Genomic DNA, 23,097 nt, shown 5'->3' with positions numbered 1-23,097 from the left:
GAAGATCCTCTAACGATAGACCTGTGATTCAAGAAAATGACTATGTTTTGTTTTTACGTCATCAATCAGCATGATCCTGAGATTTCATGCAGAAAATAGGCTTGCATAATTGCAAACATTTTTCAAAGTGAGCTTACGATGATAATTGTGAAGTGTAAAGCTAGCTTAACGTGACAATCTGATTGCGGTACTAACTGTAACAGTCACTTTTCCCCAAAGAACCAAGGAATACTAGATAGCATGAGAGTAACTAATAGCTAATAGCTTTCACATAAAAAATGGCTAAATAAATACAAAATGTAGCCAATAACAAATGACAATAGTGAAGTCTTTCCTTAAGTGTAATATTGACCCAAAATATGAGTTGCCTTTTGCCAGAGAGCTGAGTAAGGAACAAAACACTCATGCTGCGTCATGCTAATATAGGTGACAAGGTCGTGTGATGAAGCAGAGTTACTGTTACTACCCTGAAGCTGACTATTTTCCTATAACAGCACATCCCAAAGTGCCTTATTATTCCTACTATATCACAGCAATTTGCTTTGTTTTAATTTTTATTTAAATGTTTTAATTTTTTATTATACTTTCTATCCATTTATTGTTACATTTAATATTGTGGAATGTCTGCAAAACAACTTCCTGTTATCACTTATGTTATAACAGTTATAAATAGTCGTTCTCTTTCTATCTCTTGATTTTAATAATGATTTTAATAAATTGTCACTTGTTACCGAGAACCCCTCTGTCCTGAAAATGTCGGAAAACTTAAACTTACAGCTTTAACTGTTACAAAGCGCTGACACTGGAGACTCCTTCCATAAAATGTTAAACATCTCCTTACAGAAAATTTCACCATATCAACAATTTTTAGGTTTATGAGGATGGTCCACTGTAAAAGCTGATTTGTAAGCCGTTACTATAGAAACGACAACATATTAGAATGAGCGTACTGTCAGAGCTGCCGTTATAGAAAATTAATCAACACCCTCTGACCAATCAGAGTCCAGAATTTATACAATCACCAGGCTACAGAAGGGCAAAATGTTAGATCGTAACCCAAGATTGACAAACACAAAGCAGTGTGTTTGAGAGAGAGAGAGAGAGATAGAGAGAGAGAGAGAGAGAGAGGGGGCAAGAGACAATGAAAACACACAAAAAGCAGTTATCTAAGATTGACCTAACTATGTTTGCTGAACAAATTACTGTCAGTCGATTCAGGAGAAATAAAGGGAATGATGAGACATGTGCATGTGCATGTGTGTGTGTGTGTGTGTGTGTGTGTGTGTGTGTGTGTCATCTCCTCTGGTTGGACAGGTCGGGGCCTGTTTAGTGACAGGTAACAGGCAATAGGGCACCTGTCTGCTTTCTCCAAACAAAGGACACACACAATCAAGCACAGATGCGAGCTTAAGAGCCTCTTCGAGTACCTGAAACATCTGGGTGGAGCAAAGAAGGCAAAGACAGAGAGAGAGACAGAGAGATGAGAGAGTGTGTTGTGCTTTTCTAAACAACGTGAACACAATATGAATCGCACAAGCAAACTGTGGATGTGAATAGATTTTAATAGGCGAGGGTTCAGACTGACGTTTGTGTGCTTCCGTCTTTAGTCTGTTTGGTGAGTAAATGGCAGAGGAGAAGGAAATTAATCAGAGGCAGTGTGTCTGTGTGTGTGTGTGTGTGTGTGTGTGTGTGTGTGTGTGTGTGTGGCTTCAGCCCAGCTCATCATCACTCCTCAGAGCCAATATTGACCAAACCGACCTGATCCTCCTCGCTTTCATCTCCTCACAGCAGCCACGGTTTTAAAGGTTTACACTGAAGATGAATGGCACAGAAAGGAATGGTGTGTGTTCTTTTTTTTGTAAAAGAAAACAAAAAAAGTGAACAAGAGATTCAAAATGACACACCTCTATCACACGTGGACTCATTTCATCCACTCAGCACAAGGGGGCACTAAAGAAAGCAGTACTTTACCACTTCAGTCATAAACCTGAGCGTGTTTTTTTCTACAACATTGTGTTGTCAGTGAGGAAGAAGCCTGACCAGGAAGCATCGTAAAAACAATGCACTTGTGCAGTTGCTCTTTTATTGACAAACACACCCTCAATTAGGGAAAAATCCAGAACAATGAATACAAAGGAATATAAACCGACACCCTGGTATAAAACACACAGGCATGGACAACCTGTAAACAGCAAACTCTTATGCCAGGGGTTCCCATGTGAAGATCCAATTGATTTCCTCTTTTGTTTTATTTATTCGTCATTTTTGACAAATGAATATTATGAATATAGCTCCAACTATGAATCCAGGTTTTGCGTGCTGCTATTTTCACTGGGAAACATTTAAATGAAGAGTGTACATCCTATTTTAGTCTTTTTTTTTGTGCTGCTTCTCCTAGTGTCAGAGTTCAGCAATAAAAATGGACAGATTTCTCTGTCCATGTGTGTCCACTATTTCCACGACAATATTGACTGACTCCGACTCAGTGGAACAACAGAAGACATGAAAACAAGCGTGAAAATATGCTGAAACTTTTTTCTGGATATGGATTTACAAGAGTGATGGCCAATAACATGAAGAAAAAAACAAAATGCAGAGATCACAGAACATTCATATTGTTCATTTTGGGTTGTTTGGCCAAAACGTTTTAACATCATATTCACGAAGCAGCCACAGGGGCTCATGGGTATGCAAAACAGCGCTCACTCTACTATAGTGCACATCGGTGATGTAGGCTGGAATTTATTTCGGGGATGATGGATGAAATATACGAAATAAATTCACCATGTCATCTGAACAATTAAATGGAGAAGTGCAACTTGCTCCAGCATTTTGGGTGGATGTTAGACAGTAGTAGAAGTGCTAATGACATCAATTTGTTGTTTAAATCATTTAATTCGCGGTCTACTGTCAACCAATCTTACCAAATTTATAACTTTGCCATACATTACCACAGAAAATGATTAAAATTAGATCCTAGTAAAAGGACATTTTATCATTTCTTCTCCTCTTTCAGTACACCTCACCTCACCTCGAAATCCCTGACCTTATAAGCTAGCTAGCTTTCAAACAGAAACGTAAATAAACGAAGAGATGAATTCATTAACTTTTAAATTTGGAATCGTAACAATGACTCTGTTGACCTTTTATGAATGTTATTACAGCGCAAATACTACATAAAAATATTATTTGACATCATATAACATTTTGTGCAGTAATTGCACTGCAATGATGTTCGTATCGACCTGCGCTGTACTATATGTGTTTCATGTTAACCATCCACAAATAAAGGATTTGGAACTGGAAAATATTCCAGCCAGGTTTAAATGTGAAATCCACCCCAAGCTACACCTCTGACTCACATAATTACTTAATGTGCACATAATTACATAATACGCTCACTTAATTACTTCTCTATTATTCCTACAGGATGTCTTCCATACTGAGAAACCTCGACCCCCATGTTCACGTTTTGAGGCTCACATGAGGGCGTGTCCCAGCCTGATCAGACCCCAGTATTTCCCACGCACACACCGTCTACCAGGATCTCCAGTGAAGAGCCTCCGTGCTCCAAAACCGCCAAGAAAGCGAGGTGAAATACAGTCCCAATCTTCCCATCTTTAATCTTAAATAAATAGCAGGTTCTAACGTTACCGTTTCTATAGTAACAACTTACACACGGGCTTGTATGCTGGATGCTCAATATAAACATGTTAGAAAAAAGAAAAACATGGATGGAGTTCTCTGTAAGGAGACGTTTATGTCACATTTATGGAAGGAGTCTCCAGTGCCAGCCCTTTGTAAAGCTGTAACTTTATGTCTTAACATCAAAGGAGGGAAGGAACGACTGTTTATAGCTGCTTTAACATAAGCGAAAACAGGAACTAATTTGCTTCATGGATGTTCCACAACACTAAATGTAACTATAAATGAATAAAAAGTATGACGTCATTCTTTAATAAATAAAATGATGTCAAAATGATGTGGTATAAGAGAGGCAAAACACATTATTATTTTTAATTCAAAATTAAAACATTGTCCCACCACAAACTGCACAATAACATACTTTTCTATATGCTTCTATATGGCATAAATATAAGTGAAATACATACAGTAAATGGAAATATACAGTACGTCGTTGTTATATAATTCAGTATGTGACCATAAATGTGATTTCTGTATGGGATTCAAAAACATCATGTATGTTGTTATGCGCATTTGTATATGCCCAGGAAACTCTAATATTTCTCTGCCTAGGCTTGATGTAATAATGTAAAGGTATTTGTGCAGCCTCGGCCGTTAGAACCCCGCGGAACTGTGTGTTTGAGTGCAAGCTGGCGAGAGAGCAGAGATCGGGGCATTGCTCTACACCACGGGCCAAAACTAATTATACAGCCATATGGTGCTTGGAGGCCCTCACAATCGACCCCGACCTGCCTTCAGCTCCCCAAGGAGTGTGTCTATGTGTGTGTGTGTGTGTGTGTGTGTGTGTGTGTGTGTGTGCAGGAGGGAGGGCTGTAACAGGGTGCTATGACACATGTCGTTCACACACAGAGAGGCACTCACACTTGTGGTGTGTGACTGTGACAGATGGAGAAGCCAAGGGTATTGTGCATAGGGCAGTGCAGAAATGTGGGCTCCAACCATCCATCTATCCATCTATATACATCTCCATCCATCTATCACTCTACCTCTTGCTGCTGTGACTCTTCAGTGAGACAGTGTGACTGGATCCAGTGTGCTTTGTACGGCTGTTCTACAAAGATGACGCCATCATATATGAAGTTTGAGCATTTCAGGATCCAGTGATCAGATTTATGAGAGGGACAAATGAGAATAACTAAAAATATCAAAAGAATCAATAAAAAAACATCACTGTGTTGTATGAGAGCACATAATATCATATCCGGACATCTGAAATCCCATCGAGGCAGCTGAGAGTCGCAAATGAAAGCTCATTTGTTTGCTTTCGCTGTCACTCTGACCATAATTAGTTTGTTGGGGGTGCCCAATTATGAGAATGAGTTCCTTCATATAGTGATCACAAGTGGTCATTACCATATCTTAGAGCCTCTGCATACTAAGTTGGGAACTAGACAGCTGCTTCTGGAAAAGCAGTAGCATTTTGAGAGGGGTGTCCAGGATGAATCTGGAGGGTAGGGGGCTCCCAGCAGGCAAAAGGCTGTTTGCTCTGTGTCTCAGCAGAGTGGCGAAGAGAAATGTCAGCGCCCCGGCCTCATCCCTCTCCCTTTTAGCTGGAAATGATGATGAATACGCTTTCTGCCTGACCCTCGCCAAGGACCCCCATGATAATTATTCAGGACCTCTCTTTGTGCACCCTCAACAATGCCTTTCATTAAGGCGGTGTGTGTGTGTGCATGTGTGTGTGTGTGTGCGTGATGTCTTGTGCTGGACAGCCTGTGGGACGGCCGACCGGTCCATCTCCGCATGAGACAGCTGGAGTCGGAGTCTGATACGCTATTTATTCCCCGTCCATTCTGCTTGAAGCATTTCTTAGGAGAAACTCTAGCACCTTTTGTTTTCTGTTCTGCAATTATTACTGTTTTTAGTCCAAAGCCAGAATTACTCCATAAGCTAATGCATTCGTTATCAAATGACTTATTGGTGTCTTTCTGTCTTTTCAGAAACTCAGAGAAAGCAGAACTCCCTAAGGCACTTCTCTGTGGTCCTTCCCAGTGTGCCAGCATCTCCACATCCAAGCGTGGCTTCTCCAGACCCTGTGCTCTCTCCAACACCATCTGTCCACTCAGGGAGAAACCCAGATGAGTTCCCATCTTTCCCTGGTCACTCTCCAAACTCGGAACACACCACAATAAAACAAGATGATGTAGTAAGTCATAGAGATGTTACTTTGACTGGGCCCTCCTCCCCACAAATCGACTATAAGGACTATGAAGAGCCTAAAGGTGAAGCAGTGACACCAATGACAATGACTCCTGGCACCCCATCAACCCCTGTGACTCCTCTGACACCAATGACTCCTATGACCCCAGATTCTCTTTCAGGTCTGAGTCGCCCAGCGTCCAGTCAGTTCAGCTATAGCACCAACCTGAACAGCAGCCTTTCCAATGGACCTTCAGGTACATCCTCTTGAAGTACCTCTAGATCAATCATCGTAAAATACTTGTGGACTTTCAATAACATCCTGGTGAGATATCACTGATTTTGTCCATAGAAGTGTTTCTGTACCATTCAGTCAATTAAGAATTTTCCTTATGTTTCCTTTATGGTTTATGGCTTTATGGTTTATGGCTTTATGGTTTATGAACAACAGTAGTGTTATTTTTAAATGACTTAGTGTTACAACAGTGCTTCTATGGGCAAAAATCTCATCAGGTACATCCTCTACACATTGTAAAGCACTTATAATTTTTCCAGAACATTTGGTGGGCTGTCACCGATTTTGTCCATAGAAGCCCTTTTGTAGTATTTAAAAACAGAGTTTCCTGTAATGTTTCTGGAAGGTGTAGGGAGGTTTGGATTTGGATTTTTAATAGACTGAGTGGTACAAAAGTGCTTCTATGGATGAAATCAGTGATATCACACCTTATCACACCATACTGTACATTTATCCCTGAAGAGCACCAGATTTGTTAATGTAAATCATGAACTGTTGATAAGCACTTGAATGTTTGTTTCTCTACTACTTCTAGTAAATCAGAGTGACGACTCTGATGGTGATGAAGGAGATACTGAGGATGCTATTAACAGGGATGACCTAGAGGCCTGCTCTTCATCCTTGTCTGATCTTTGCTTCAGCTCTCTTGATGGAGCATTCTTGGCCTCCTGCTCTCCCCCAACCTCTACTCAATCATCTCTCTCCAAAAACCTGAGTTTCCATAGCCAAGAACCTCAGAATACCAAGCTTACCAGGCTTCCAGAAACCTTAAAGGAAAATCCAATTATTCAGGTCAAAGACCCTATAGTGAGGGAAACCCCACACCCTAACCAGCTCACAGATATGAGTGATGATGGAGCTCCGAGCCCTTGCCCTGCATATCCGGACTCTCAATCCAGAATGGCATCTGCTTCTCCGCTGGATGTTCGCTGTGACTGGAAGACCTGCCGCTGGCCTATACTTCCTCCGATCACGCCTCAGAGAGGTGAACATCTCTAGCTTAACCAGTACTGTCCCTACATATATGACTTTCATACTGTGTCATTGTGAACCTGTATGTCTTGATCCTCTGCTGGACTTGTGTGTATTCATAGACACACTAAGAGGTGGATTGTGCAAAGCGTAACTAAACATTCAGACACAAAAGGGAGAAAAATCATTCAATGCAGTGCTACATCATAGTTTTGTCCACTACCACCATGTCACAAATATCATGGGGAGGGCTATTCTTTTTTGTTCTTTATGAAAATTGTGGGTTTGAGGGATTTTCTTAAAGAAGACTTGAGCTGGTACTATTTGAATCCCCAGTTTGAATCAAAGCGGCAAGTCCTCTACAATAGAAAAGCTTGAGGAGGGGGGACTATAAGAGGTAGCCACGGCCCCTTATACATCTCTTCAAGCCCCAGGCTCCGGCATTCCCTCCTTTCTGCCTTTTTTCCCTTCTCTCAGTCTCTTTTTCTTCTCCTGTTGAAAGAAGGATCGTGTGGAGCAAGCAGTCATAAATCCACACTGACCGCCACCCCCCGCTGACGGGAGAACAGTGTGCGAGTGTCAGCTATTGGCGTACCTCTCGGACGCCCTCCTCGCACTAATTTACCGTTCCCAATCTGGATAAAGAGCCGGGCCCGTTGATGTCTGACTCAAGTCTGGGACTTTCTGAAAGAGCAGGACAATTGTGAACTTGTGATGGGAATTTGCCCCTTTCAGAGCAGGCTGTCCACTGTTCTTTGTGTAGTTTTTTTTTTTTGGAGTTGGAAGAATGGTCACTTGTAGCCCGGTGACATATTCCTCTTCAAAAATATCAAAATTATAACAATTGATGAAGATGAGTAATTATAATTTTAAAGATACTATACACATTTAAGTTAGAATGTAAGTAAAATTGTAATGCAAGAAATTTCTAGAAAAAGACCAGAAGACAAAATCTGGCAAAGGCATGAGTGTCCATGCCTGGAGGGTGGAAGTGGCTGACCTTTTTCTCTCTTGCCACCCCTGTGTGTGTATGTGTGTGTGTATTTGTGGGTGGCTGGGTGCTCAGTTTGTGTGCTAGTGTGTATCCTCTCTACGACAGACTCTAGGGTCTTTGTGTTGCCCCTGAACTCTCTTTCCCAATGCCATGGCCCGACAGTCAGTGACCGACCCCGGCATGACCTCTTTCAGTGTCCCCTCCAGCGTGTAACTGTCCTTGACAATGAGAGGGAGCCCCATCGCTCTGAATCCCCCTGCCACACACGCTGACCCTGACAGCCACACTGTGTGGCCAACAAGAAAGATAGAAGAAGAGACAGAGAGAAAGAGGAAACATTGTATGGATGTGTATGGGTCTATCCAAAATGACCCATTGACCCTCTATAGCTCATACACAAACATACTACACACATAAAGGGGGATGTGCACACACTCAAGCCAGATGCCCCTCACTAGCACATAGTGAAATGGTCTTGAGGAGCAGTTAGCTAAAGATGATTGCCAGCTTGACAACAACAATATGCTTTGAAGCATCAAGCTCCTCGCTTGTGTGTTTGAGTGGGGAGGCTTGCTTTTGAAAAATAGCAGAAGGATAAATGTGTGTGGGTGGGTCTGTATAGAATATTTATGTGTGTGGTAGGTTGCACCCTTGTTATTAGTCTAAGTAGCTAGAGGTTGTATGTAGAGTCAAAAAATAATTAGCAAGACGCAAAGAAACCATTTGTTAGACATGTGCCTAGGACTTCCAGATTATGACTGTTCCCTGCTACCCCGTCCATTTATAGAAAGGGACCACCACTGGGGAGATATTATTAGAGTGATGGATCATTTGTAGCACTGACTCTGACAACCAGTTTTATACACATTGTGCACTGAAAAGTCTCCAAGTGTACACCTACAAGGTGGACCAACAGTATAAGTGTTTAATAAAGTGCCAGTAAGTGTACCAATGGTAAAAAAAACAAACAATAACACTGCTGTGCCTGATACACTAGTACCAGCACCACACACTCTTATACATGTACAGAAGCAAGGTCATTAGATGTTCTGATTTGGGTTGTTTCAGGTAGCGAAGGGTCGAGAGCATCTCACAGTTCCCCAATAAGCTGTTCTCAGTCGGACATGTTTGCTGAGCTGGAGGCTGCTGCACCTCGGAGTGTGTCCTGTCAGTCCTTGGATCGTGCTGACTGTAGTGACACGGAAATCGCCTCACCTACCACAGGTAGCCTTGTCCCAACCATAGGTACACCTACCACAAGTTGACTCCATAAACGTGCCTAAAACAGGTAGATTTATACAAACCATCATTACACCATCACCTCATTAAACACAGGTAGATCTAAACCATTGACACACCTTCACCCCACCTACCACTGGGAAACATATCCAAACCGTCATTACACCATTACCTCACCACCTCAAGTAGATGTATCCAAACCATAGACACACCTTCACCCCATCTACCTCTGGGAAACGTATCCAAACCGTCATTATACCATTACCTCACCACCTCAAGTAGATGTATCCAAACCATAGACACACCTTCACCCCATCTACCTCTGGGAAACGTATCCAAACTGTCATTACACCATCACCTCTCCAACACAACACTGGGAAACGTATCCAAACCGTCATTACACCATTACCTCACCACCTCAAGTAGATGTATCCAAACCGTAGACACACCTTCACCTCACCTACTACAGGTAAACTTATCCAAACCATAGACACACCTTCAATTTACCTATTATAGGTAAACTCATCCAAACTACTGATACAGCTTCATATCATCTACCACTGTTAGACTGATTTAACCCATGGATATGTCTTCAAATCATCTACCATTGTTAGGCTTATTTAACCCATAGATACGGCTTTACCTTGCCTACCACAGGAAGATTTATCCAAACCATAGACAAATCTCCATCTACCTACAACAAGTAAATCTATCCAAACCATAGGTACATCTTCACTTACACAGGTAGATTTATCCAAACAGATTATTAGCAATGTCAAGGTGTGATGGGAGCAAGTGAACATCATGAGGATCAGGCCTTCAGTGCTGGAGGACTCCAGCACTACACTCTTTAAAAAGAAGTTCCTCACAGCGTTCTTAGCTCCTCAAATGGGGTTCTACTTGCAACCTTCTCTTCTCAACCTTCTCTTCTTTATGTAGTCCCTTGTAGTTCTGTGTTGTTCTGTGTTTGTCTTATGTAGCACCTTGATCCTGGAGAAACGTTGTTTCGTTTCATTATGTTCTAACTGGCTGTATATGGTTGAAATCACAATAAACTCCACTTGACTTGACTTGACTTGAAAGAGACTCCATCCGTTGTAGTATGGAGTAGAATCTTCAAGGGGTCTCCTGGACGGAGAAATCAAAGAACTATTTACGATATACCACATTACTTGATACCATGTCATCTACTTAGCATTTAAGCAGTTAAATATTCCTAAAATGTTACTGTCTATATACAATATGTCAAATCCTAAACATATGTTTAAGTTAAGCTAAAGTTTTCTGGCTGTTGCTTTTGATAAGAATCACAGCCTACAGTGCTAAAAATCCTGTGCTTTTGTTTAAACCTCGCTACCAGCATCCGCTCTAGTCATTATGCCAGTAATATAGTCGAATGTTAACATTGTTTTAAATCTGTTTGTTGTTCCTATTTTAATCCTCACCAAAAATCCCCCAGATTGTATTTGTTCAAGAGTGTGTGACTTTGGTTAGTGATTCATGAAGAAGGGCTTTACCTGGACTGAGTTCTCCCTCAGGATTTCCTCCTGATCCCTAACAAGGTGTTAGAAGGTGTTTAACTGACTTAACAGCCTGACCCCATGACATGACCTCCTGACCACCCTGCTTGTTTAAAATCATACTCTCTCTCTCTCTCTCTCTCTCTCTCTCTCTCTCTCTATGCAAGAGTTTTTAAGTAGAATTAGGCTACAATATTTGGAAGTTCTTTAAGTAGACCCAAGACTTCTTAGTAATCCAATGAACCCTCAAAGAACCCATAAAGAACCACTTCTTGACTGTAAATTGAAGCCTCTAAGCTTACTTTCTGTATGAGATACAGAGATCTAAGGAACCTAGATTCTGGTATTAGCTTTGTATGTAGCTTTTTGGTGTACTGTCATTCCATGTAAGCATGGCTAAGTTTAATTTACCAAGGTACACTTAAAAGATAACTTTTTTTACCTTTAGCAAAAACTTTGGAAATGTCTTAAAAGTCAAAACAGGTCAAATATAGAACCTCAAAAACATCAGCTGATTCATAAATGTCATAAAGTAATAACACTTATTTCTACTACTCCTTATATGCACTGTAAAATGTGTCTAATTTCCACATATGACTGTGTAGTTTTTTGAGCACATCTGGAACATTTGTGTGTACGTTTTTGAAGTTTTTACTTGTGTTTTTTTCAGTGACAACACAACCATTTCACATTCTCAACGGCTAAAAAGATCTTTCTGCAGTTGTGGTCTACTCTAAATCTGTGAATTGTCTATTGATTTTAGACAAATATGCTTTTAACAAACTTTTGTATTAAAGTATTCGCTGTCTTTTATTACAATAGCAAATAATGAAGGGTTTAATATTACTGAACTGAAAGTGAGCATCATCACTATCATTCTTCTCTTCACACCTTGATACTGTTTGCAAACACACACGAACACACGTGCCAAAATACAAACACACACACACACTTTCTGCCTTAACGAGGTGAAAACAGTAGCCTGAGGTGAAAATGTCACTCACACTAATCCCTCCTCGGTCAGAGCGACACTCTTGTGTGCTGAGGCTCTCTTTGATTGACATGCCACACCCTGTAAAGAGAAGGCAGGTGATTTGCTCACCTTCACACCCCAGGGAGTGACTGTTAGATTGGGAGACTTTAAATGTTTTTACACCTTTAAAAAAACATGTATTAATCGTCTGCATTTAAGCAAAACAAATGGTTTCCATGAAGCTGTATTATAATGAACGTGCCAGAGGTCAGATGTGATTATACAGGAGCACAAGAATTATTCTATATTTCTGTAACAGTCACAGCGATAAAAAAAACAATATATATGGAACCAGTTTGCAGTTGCATATATTTATATATTTATAAGTTGTATATATTTGTAGTCTGCATAATGTAATAGTATACACTGATCAGCCATAACATTAAAACCACCTGCCTAATATAGTGTAGGTACTCCTTGTGCCACCAAAACAGCTCTGACCCGTGAAGGTGTAATGATGGACTCCACAAGACCTCTGAAAATGTGTTGTTGTATCTGGTACCAAGACATTAGCAGCAGATCCTTAAGTCCTGTAAGTTGTGAGGTGGGGCCTCCATGGATCGGACTTGTTTGTCCAGCACATCCCACAGATGCTCGATCGGATTGAGATCTGGGGAATTTGGAGGCCAAGTCAACACCTTGAACTCTTTGTCATGTTCCTCAAACCATTCCTGAACAATTTTTGTAGTGTGGCAGGGAGCATTATCCTGCTGAAAGAGGCCACTGCCATTAGGGAATACCATTGGTGGTACGTGTCAAAGTAACATCCACATGAATACCAGGACCCAAGGTTTCTCAGCAGAACATTGCCCAGAGCATCACACTGCCTCCACCAGCTTGCCTTCTTCCCATAGTGCATCCTGGTGACAGGGGTCAGCATGGGCACTCTGACTGGTCTGTAGCTACGCAGCCCCATACGCAGCAAGCTGCAATGCACTGTGTGTTCTGACACCTTTCTATCAGAGCCAGCTTTAACTTTTTCAGCATTTTTTGCTACAGTAGCTCTTCTGTGGGATCAGACCAGACAGGCTACCCTTCTCTCCCCACACACATCAGTGAGTGTTGGGAGCCCATGCCCCTGTCACCAGTTCACCGGTTGTCCTTCCTTGGACTACTTTTGGTACACACTAACCACTGCATACCGGGAACACCCCACAAGACCTGCCCTTTTGGAGATGCCCTGACCCAGTTGTCTAGCCATCACAATTTGGCCGTTGTCAAAGTCTCTCAGATCTTTATGCTTGCCCATTTTTCCTGCTTCCAACACATCAGCTTCGAAAACTTGTTCACTTGCTGCCTAATATATCCCACCTGTTGACAGGTGCCATTGTAATGAGACAATCAGTCTTATTAACTTCACCTGCCAGTGGTTTTAATATTATGGCTGATATAAATATATATATATATATATATATATATATATATATATATATATATATATATATATATATATATATATATATATATACACACACACACACACACACACACACACACACATACCCTTCTACCCTTCTGGTGTCCCTATGATGGAACCCTTGAAGGTTCTATGTGTAACCCTACAACTGGCTGTGTTCTACATAGAACCCTTTTAAGAAAGCTAAATAACCCTTGAGAAACTGTTGAAGTTCTCTTTTTTTCTCTTTTTTTCTAAGAGTGTAGCCTATATCTTTTTAATCTGTTCTTTCTTGTCTATAACATGCAGCAACACGTTGACTCTGTGTTCTCCGTTACAGATCTGAGTCCCGGCCTGGCCGCTCTAACAGTCGGCTGTGACTCTGGTGACCTGGGTTCTCTATCCCGTGTGCAGCTCCTGCTGTTGGAAAGAGGAGCATCTGAGGGTCTGGAACCCCCACTGGATGCAGAATGGAACAGTCCGATAGAGGAGAGAGGAGACTATGAACCTGGGCTTCAAGTCTGGAGCTTGGGCATTCCCCAACATTATCAGTGCACAGGTAAAGAGCATATCATATAGCCTGCTGTGCAACACCTGCCTGGTGCAGGGGTGGATATGGGACACTGATAGACACTAGTGTGCATGTGTGTGTGTGTGTGTGTGTGTGTGTGTGTGTGTGCTGGCGTGTGCCTGCGTGCACACAGAGCACTCTTTTTTTCATGCGTTTTTTGTGCGTAATTACAGATGGACACGTTCAGCCCACACTATCTCTGCTCTTTATCTGATCGCAGATTACTGTTTTAGTGATTAGTGTTTGCATTCAGGACCAACAACAACTTGATTGCCTTTTAATAAAACTCAGAAAAAAAGCAAGTGGAACAAAAGAAGGGGGAAAAAACCCAGGAGAGAACCGTTGGCGCGGGCAGTGTGAGCATGTTGAAAAAAAAAAGGGAAGGGGAAATCTGAACACTAATTGACAGGTGGGTCGGTCGTTGGCTGTCCTTGAGCTGTAAAGTCTTTACGGTGTGTGTCTGGGTGTGAGGGAGTGGTCCTGACCCCATCGGCACTGGCTTTGAACTCATGCCGGTGTGCTTCTCATCTGCTCTCGAGCGCGCGCAACAGGGGCCCTTAACCGAAGCCATGCAGCCATAAACGTTACAGTGAGCCATCACTTGTCTGAAAAAACACACTTTTATGGAGTTATGAAGTAGTTATATTAATCGAGATGAAAGAGCTCTGGTTTATGATTAACCTTGAAAAAAAACCTTGGTTCATCCACATGCCGTGTGGATGGATCCTGAGACGTCCCTATTGTACATTGTTCAGACATCCTCAGATAAAGACACTACAAAGGAGGAAAGTTGCTGCGGCAGATTGGAGCTCGTTCTGATCTTCGGTTGAAAGTGTGACACGGTGTTAATGTGTCGCTAAAATCTGGCACAAACACAAACATGTACACGCGCGCATGGAGAGAACGCGTGGAGGCCCTGATTCTTTCAAGGTGTGTTTGCGTTGGGGCGTGTGTGTGTGTGTGTGTGCACCTGGCACACTACAGGTAGACAGGTGCTGCATCGGGTTTGCGTAGCTGCAATTCTATCAGTATTTGCAGAAGGATTATGGAACTCCAACCATGACGAATACATGGCATTACTGGCCCTGGCACGTGCCTCGCTCGTTCTCGTTCTCTTTTCAGTGCATTAAGCCGTGCCCTCATTGTGTTTTTATAGTGAGGACCAGCTTTCCTGTTTGAAGCATGTGTCCTATCTGTGTGTATGTGTGCAGATCCCTATGTACAGGTGAGCAGCAGTGTGTCTCTAAGTGTGAGGCATTTTCCACTTGGCCAAGTGGACATCAGGAGTGGAACTCCGGGGGTAGGCCTCTCACATACACACACACACACACACACACAAAAAGAGAGGTGAGGAATCTATTTGTAAACACAACTTTATGACTGCCTTCCCTGCAAAGCTAACTGATTGCGAGTGAATGGGGATTTCTGGATGCTGTTGGGCGGCAGGTGTGTGTGTGTGTGTGTGTGTGTGTGTGTGTGTGTGGGTGGCTGGGTGGGTGTTGTTAATCAGTCATTGGGGGAAGGGGAGGGCACAAGGGTGAGGCCACTGTAGACAATTTCCAAGAGGTTAAACTTCGGAATTGTAGTGCCCAACAAACTCCATAACTCCACTCCGGAGTAAGAGGTTGAAATCCCAGGGTTTTTGCGTTGTAGAGATTAAGGCAGGGGGAAAAGGGCATGGCTCTGAGGCTAAACGGTAGCAGCAAGTGGTAAGATTCAGAGCAATAGACGCACCTGCAGGTGCACGAGTGTGTTAAAGGCATTATTGATCTTTCTCTATTAAGTCTTTGAGAATTTAGCTGGAGAAATGAGCGGCCTGTGAGCCTTCGTCATTTCGGCTCCGTCACAATGGAGGTTCCTGGGGGCCGATTATCCAGGGAGCTGCTTCATGCAGAGATGCCATTGTGCTGAACAGATCGCGCACACACACACACACACACACACACACACACACACACCTCATGATCATTAAAGTTGATCCTTCATAAATGTTAACATTATATGTATTTTTGTGTGTGTGTGTGTGTGTTTGCATCAAAAGCTTAGTGATGCTGAAGACATCTCGAGATCTTCCTCCTGGTCTCTCAGTTGTGGTTCGAGAGAAAACACGCCCTGTGAGGAAAAAGGTGCACGTCCTGATTTCTTAAAGCCTTACATAAAAGAATAAATCAATTGCCACAACACAATCATTCCCATTTTTTAAAAAACAAAGATCAATAATGAACTTAATGGGTTGGTTTAACAATAAAAACACATTTGTCACATTTTCTCATTAATGATCTGGTCGTAAATATCACCATTTTGAGACATGACGAAGAAAAATCAGTGCTGTAGAATTCTGGATTCTGATTGGTCAAAAGCTGTTGATTCATTGTCTATAACAGCTGACACATTATTGTTTCTATAGTAACAACTTGCACAGGGACTTGCACGCTTCACACAGGTAAACTGCCTGCAAACACCAAGCGGAGATACTGTTACCCCCGTTGATTATTTTCCTATAACTGCATGTCCTGAAGTGTTTTATTTGATTTCAACTACAGCAATTTGCCAAAAATTCCTTTTTTTTTTTAAATTAAAGAACATCACGTGATACATTTTTGTCCACTTAATGTTGCAGAATGTCTGCGAAACAAGTGTTCTCACTTACTTCACTGCAGCTACAAACAGTCGTTCCGTCACTTTCTCTTGAAACAGGGCATATATTTGTGTTAAAAATGCATACTGTCTGTGTTAAATTATATATGACAAGACTAAAATAACACTACACTCTGCGTTTGCTTTGAGCGTGCACTCACGGAGTAAAACTCAAATCAGAATGTGAGAAACGTGCCGGTGTTTCTACTACAAATGCTCCACGTTAGGAGACCACACAGGAAAGGATGTCGCAAATTCAAACATCCATTCGGAAGAAGTTTAGCTCGTATTAGCCGTAACAATGGCCCACTGAGGAAACAAAAGCTTTGTTACAATTCTCCATCTGGTCCATTAGGATATTACAGACACAACCCTGCTAATAAGGAAATGTTCTGGCACCTTCCCATTATCTACTAATTTACTCTCAACTAATACAGCAACGGAGTTTGGACAAAGGTTTTTACTCTTATAAATAATCATAATGACTTAACCCTTATCCTGTTTGGGGTTCTGGAGACTCAAGATCCTTTTTAATAGCTCAAAAAAACATACATAACCCCCTAAAAGGGTCAGTTTATTGTTATTATTCACCATAAAGCATATCACTGAGTAACTAGTATGAATTATTTAGTAGCTACAGTACAACTAATAGCGTATAAAGTGTATAGAGTAAATCTGAAGATGTGCAAAATTGTATGTTTTTAACTTCTGGGTGAAAAAAATGAAAAAGAAAAAAGCACCTCTATTGTACAATGTATCTTATTACCAGGCTCTAAAGTTGCATTCCCATTGACACGCTCTAGTTAATTTGTGTGAAAGTGTTTTATTCCTCTTTGCCAAGAGTTACTATTTACTTATTAATTAAAGAATGACACATACTTTTTGTCCGGTTATAGTTACATTTAATGTTGCGGAACATCCACTAAACAAGTTATTTCCAGCTTTAAACAGTCGTCCCATCACCAGCCTCTCTTTATTTCTCTCAGTCATGTTACTGAAGATGTTGGAAAAAATAAAAGAAAGTTAAAGCTTTACCTCTGTCTGTTACAAACCGCTGACACTGGAGACTCCTTCCACAAATGTTAAATAATCATCTCCTTCACCATATCAACAAGTACAAACATTTAAAAAAAATTAATTTAAGTGGCGTGTCCATTGTTTTCTTACATAAAATTTCACCACGTCAAAAATTATACATTTATATTTAGATTTCTATCTTTTTATTTATTTGTGTCAGCTATACAAGTTCCTGTGAATGCACTGTCACTATAGAAACGATAAGAAATGTCAGTAATGTCAGAGCTGCTGTTATAGAAAATTAATCAACACCCTCTGATTAATGAGATTCAAGATTCAAGAGATTCATCAGTGCTGTGGTATAAATATGATAATCAGCCAATCAGAAACGAGTGTAGTTGTGTAGTTGTAGGAAAATAATCCATAATGGAAATGTTTGCTGCAATTATTGTGTAATATTAAATAATGATTTGTGAGTCTTCAGACCAATCAGAATTGAGAATCGAACAGCACTGTGATACAAATTAGTGTTTACTTATCCTCAGTACTTTCTGAACAAGTGCATGTTGGTGAAATGTTGTGGATCTGGTGCTGCTTTCCTTTAAAAAGCCATCCTCGGTGATGTTGTGTGATGGAGCAGTTCCTCACCTGTAGCCGTGTGTCTCTTCTCAGTGTCAGTGTTTGGTGTCTCTCTGCCTCCGGTACACTTAATCCCCATAATCCTCCCTGAGAGCAAACTGCCCAGCGCCAGCTCCTTCTCCTCCTGTGTGGCCGTGTCACGTACATAAATGAAATAACGGCTCCAAGGTGGCGTGTGCAGTTCAGTGCAAAAAAGTTTGGACCTCCGTTTTAGAGTTTATCTACAAAACACAATCCAGTGTTTGATTAATGTAGCTTTAAATATTACAGCTATTGAAACAGAAGGCATTTTTATTCTCAAGCTCAAAAGTTTGCCTCCTTGTTGACATGCTTTGGTTCATTTATTTGAAAACGCAAGACAATAGAGATATAAACAGCAATTCTGGTCAATCATTTTTCAGGTTTTTATATATATATATTTCACTGATGTTGTATTGGCCTCTTGCAAACAATGCATTATCGGAAGCTGTTAAGCTCCACCCACTTTACCATCACATATATGTACCACACATATACCAAATGCCTGTAAAGCATTTTTCCTGATATATATATGTCAGTTTATGTGATTTCACGATATACACTTCAATTTTCTTTATGTTTCCACACTATCAAGAAACATTACTTGATAGCGTGGAAACATATTTAAATCACATAAACCATCTTTCCCAAAATCAGAATCAGTATTTTTCTATATTCAGAACCAAAAACCTCCATTTCTAGATGATCTGAAATTTTTCATATTCATTCCTATCCTTTAATTAGAAAGATAAAAAGTTGATCGTTGTTGGATTTGTGATCGATTTCATACTGAGACACTGCATAATGACAGTGCATTGTGCTTTCCTGATTAAACGTTAAAGAAATTATTTTCCAAAACAAATTTCTGTAAAAGACTTTCTCTTGAGAGCGTCTTCACAGTACGCAAATGTATGTCTACCTCATTTGCATTAATAAATATATTTTTTAAAAGCAAAAAGTACAAAAAATACCCAGCAATCAAGTGGCAAAGGTTGAGAGTGATATCTATTGTTTTAGAAAGTTACCCTATTCACCTGTAGTGTCTTTAAATAGAGAGCACGTCTTTACTTTAAATCTTATTTAAGGCATGAGTGACACATCTGACAGAAACTATCCACCTTCGACAGACCTGAAGAAACAAACTTCAAAATATTTAGAGAAACAGTGAAAGCTGTCTCTCAGAAATGGAACAATATGCACAAATATAAGACTATATACAGTATAAGAAGAGTGAAAGAAATTCGCCAAAACAAGCTAAAAATATCTGATATTTCATTCATAGATTCAGAAACATACATTGTTTTGTTACTTGTAATAATAAAGGAATAACTGGGGAAAAAAATGAAATCACATTAAATGACTTTTTAGAGTAAGGGTGTACAAACTTTTGCACTCAGCCTTAGCTTGAGACATGCGAAGACCACTTACTTTCTTCCACTTTTGCTAATGTCTCTGCCTCTCGTTTGTCACTGTGACACTTTTATTTCATCTTTTTTTAAGTTTACACACACTCCAAGGCTTTCCTCCACTTGACTCTTGTGTAACCTGGATACGAAGTGAAGTGGAGGCAGGCATCAGTCACCGTGCTGTGGGTTTAATGTCCCATGTAGCCCACACACACATTTATCTCCATTAGACAGCCAGTTTTGCACACTCACCCAAGCAGAGACACAAGGACACACAGGACAGCTTAGCATTTTTAACACTTTACCTTTAACCCTGTGTCATAAGACTGACATTAACATGTTGTAAATGTGCCATGGACGATTACCATGATCACTGTCATGATGTATTATTATATATGATATATAATGGATTTACTGCATGTCTTATAGATATTATAACACATTAGTGTTAGAGGCTTTGGCTGCATTATAAATGGCGTCTCATCACATTGATTATAACATACGGTATAAACTTACTATAGGACAACTAGTCATTTTTAGCGTGTAATAAATAAAAAATAATGCAATCTGTGAAAATAATCAACAGTAGCATGGTGTATTGAAGCGGAGTTACTGTTACAACCCTTAAGTTGATTATTTTCCTATAACAACACTGCGAAGTGTTTTATTCCTCTTATACCACAGCAATTTTCCTGTGTCATAATATTTATCTATTTATAGTTACATTTAATTTTGTAGAATGTCTGCACTTATGTTATGGCAGCTGTAAACAGTCAAGAAAAAAAAAAAACACAAGAAAACTTCAAGTTGCAGCTTTACTCCTGACTGTTACAAAGCACTGACACTGGAGACTCCTTCCAAAAATGTGAAATAAGTGTCTCCTTACAGGAAACTAACTCATATCAACAATTACGCATGAAACAGATGGAGTGTCTGTCGTACAAGTCCCTTTATAAACAATAATACGATTAATATAAACCCGTGATTTGCAGCTGCACTACTGTCAGAGATGCTGTTATAGAAATTAATCAACACCTTTTGACCAATCAGAATCCAGAATTCATCAGCGTTGTGTATAAACAAGATATATAAAATGAAAATCTAAGCAGCCCATCAGAAATTTACTATTCCATGTGGCCATGTTATGATGGGTTTCATAAAGTTTGTGTTTCATGTCTTCAACGACATGCCTATGACATGATTATGTCAGTCTTATAATGCAGAGTTCAACTACTACTGCCTATGAGTTTAATTTACATAGTGGTTATTTGTCTACTATTGTTTCTTTCTGCACTTATAGCGCAATCGGGAGGAAGTGACCTCATCAGCGACACCAATCTCCACCTGAGCGCACAGCCAATCGGTGAGTGACGTTCTTCTATGAACCTTACAGTGAGACAATTACCTCCAATAAGGCGTTAATGGAAGAGTCTTTCCTTTACACCTCGCCCTTTACGAGCCAAGCTGTATCTACAACCGTTAAAAAAGTAGCAGCTTTCTTTTGTCCAAAATAACAACCCAAGACAAAAAAAGCTGGAATCAGGGAGGTGATTATCGCAAACAGAGGTGCTCTGCATGAAAGAGATGTCACTGATGTAACCTTGGAGATGGTGTGTGTGTGTGTGCGCGTTATGGCACAATGACCCTCCTGGAGTCCAAAGACGTGGTCACTCACAGGGTCAGTGTGGGGTCGCGGTGGGGTCACGCCAGCAACCACTGGGCTTTGAAGACGCCCCAAAACAGTGGACATGAGATTACTGGATCCTGCTGAGAGGAAGATGTGTGTGTCTCTGAGTGTGTGTGTGTGTGTGTGTGTTATCACTGGTGCAAACATTATTACAGGAATTGAAGTGTACATACTCCAACCTGACAACTCAATCTGTGACTGACATCCTGAGCAATTCTGAGTTTAAAATCAACACCTCAACTACATAGCACCTCAAACATGTAATATTAAACCAATAAAATAATCTATAATCTACGAAAATAATTTGTTGATATTTTAATTATTTACTTTATTTATTAATACATAAAAGGCACAGGAACATTACCTCTTTACCCTCATTAAAAAAAAAGCTGTGATTTATGAGTATACACGGATTTTCAATACTATTGCTATCTAGTCCTCTTGCTATCTGAGATACACTAATATCACTAACATTAGCTAATTTTTCTAGCCAGCTAGCTAACTGGTAATAAACTAGCTAGATAGCTAATTTGGCACAGGTAGACACGAGTGGGATTTCAGATTCTGAGACTTGAAACTGATTTGTTTATTAATTCATTAACAGCAGCTCAACTATAAAAATACAGCATAATATTCACAATTTTCCTACATCACTAACATTAGCTAAATTAGCTATCTAGCTAAGTTATCTCAGATAAACGAGTGGGATATCAGTGTTCGAGTCTCAGTTTGTATAGTTATATTCTTAGAGATTTACTGATTTAATTTAAAAGCAGCCAAACTTGAAAGATATACTGCAACCTTTTCAATTTGTTTCATCACCAACTTTATATAACTGAACTAGCCAGCTAGCTAACGGCTAGTAATCTAACTATCATTTGTCACTTTAGCACTGTTGCCTTACACCTCTGGGTGGGGTTGGGGGTTCAGATCCCGTCTCCACCCTGTGTATGCGGAGATTGCATGTTCTCGCATGCTTCGAGGGTTTCCTTCGGGTACTCCGGTTTCCTCCCCCAGTCCAAAGACATGCGCTGTAGGCTGACTGGCATTTCCAAATTGTGTGTGAGTGTGTGCATGATTGTGGCCTGTGCTGGGTTGGCACACCATCCAGAATGTCCCCTGCCTTGTGCCCCGAGTCCCCTGGGATAGGCTCCAGGGGCCCTCGCAACCCTTTGTAGGATAAGCGGTATGGAAGATGGATGGATTTTCTCAGCCATGCAAATCTGTTAAAATATAATGTTACTATAACAACCACGATTTGAGTAAGTTAGCTGGCTAGCTAGCTTAACACTCAGGTTCTATGGCTTCAAGTGTTTGGGTTCCACGTTGCTATCCTGACTTAAAGTTTCCTTTTCCAAAAGCAGTTTTAAAAATGATCATAGTTTTTTTTTATATTGTTAGAAAGAGTACATATACAGAGATTTGAAACTACGATGCATTGCTGTGAGCTCTCGGCCTGGCCTTTTGTCCTCTGGCCTCATCCTGAATGCATTGCTGCCCTAATCCCTACTCGCAATGGTTCGGCTACTGTTGCCGTTCTCCTTTTGCCTCGCCTTGAGTCTTTTCCCCTCTTGTCTTTAGCATTCAGCTGAAACTGAAGATGTCACTGAGGCCTATGAATGTCACCCATGGTCCAGAGCCGACAAAGGCTTACTAAGCTGGACTGACCCTTCGGGATTGTTCCGGAAGACACCGGGCCACTGTGAGAACAGATTAGGGGCGTGAATGAGTGAGATGGAGAAGGAGAGATTAGCCATGTTCGGGACACCATTCCATCATTTCATTTCACCACTCACCCCCACCACACCACCATGCCTCCAATCTAGGAC

At 40.8% G+C, this 23,097-nt stretch overlaps 1 protein-coding gene across 1 annotated transcript in view; it reads left to right on the top strand.

The window, feature by feature from the left end:
- Window positions 1-23,097, top strand: part of LOC113532275 (uncharacterized) — a 61,554-nt gene that overhangs the window by 11,033 nt on the left and 27,424 nt on the right. The window contains exons 3-10 of the mRNA XM_026923579.3: window positions 3,430-3,592; window positions 5,646-6,101; window positions 6,675-7,124; window positions 9,174-9,329; window positions 13,634-13,852; window positions 15,076-15,164; window positions 15,906-15,990; window positions 20,882-20,944. Coding sequence (XP_026779380.3) covers window positions 3,430-3,592; window positions 5,646-6,101; window positions 6,675-7,124; window positions 9,174-9,329; window positions 13,634-13,852; window positions 15,076-15,164; window positions 15,906-15,990; window positions 20,882-20,944 — 1,681 coding nt within the window. The remainder of the gene's footprint in view (window positions 1-3,429; window positions 3,593-5,645; window positions 6,102-6,674; window positions 7,125-9,173; window positions 9,330-13,633; window positions 13,853-15,075; window positions 15,165-15,905; window positions 15,991-20,881; window positions 20,945-23,097) is intronic.

Source organism: Pangasianodon hypophthalmus, chromosome 18 (assembly GCF_027358585.1).
Source record: "Pangasianodon hypophthalmus isolate fPanHyp1 chromosome 18, fPanHyp1.pri, whole genome shotgun sequence".
Taxonomy (NCBI): Eukaryota; Metazoa; Chordata; class Actinopteri; order Siluriformes; family Pangasiidae; genus Pangasianodon; species Pangasianodon hypophthalmus.
The sequence above is the reverse complement of the archived record's forward strand: the minus strand, read 5'-3'. Positions and strand labels throughout refer to the sequence as shown.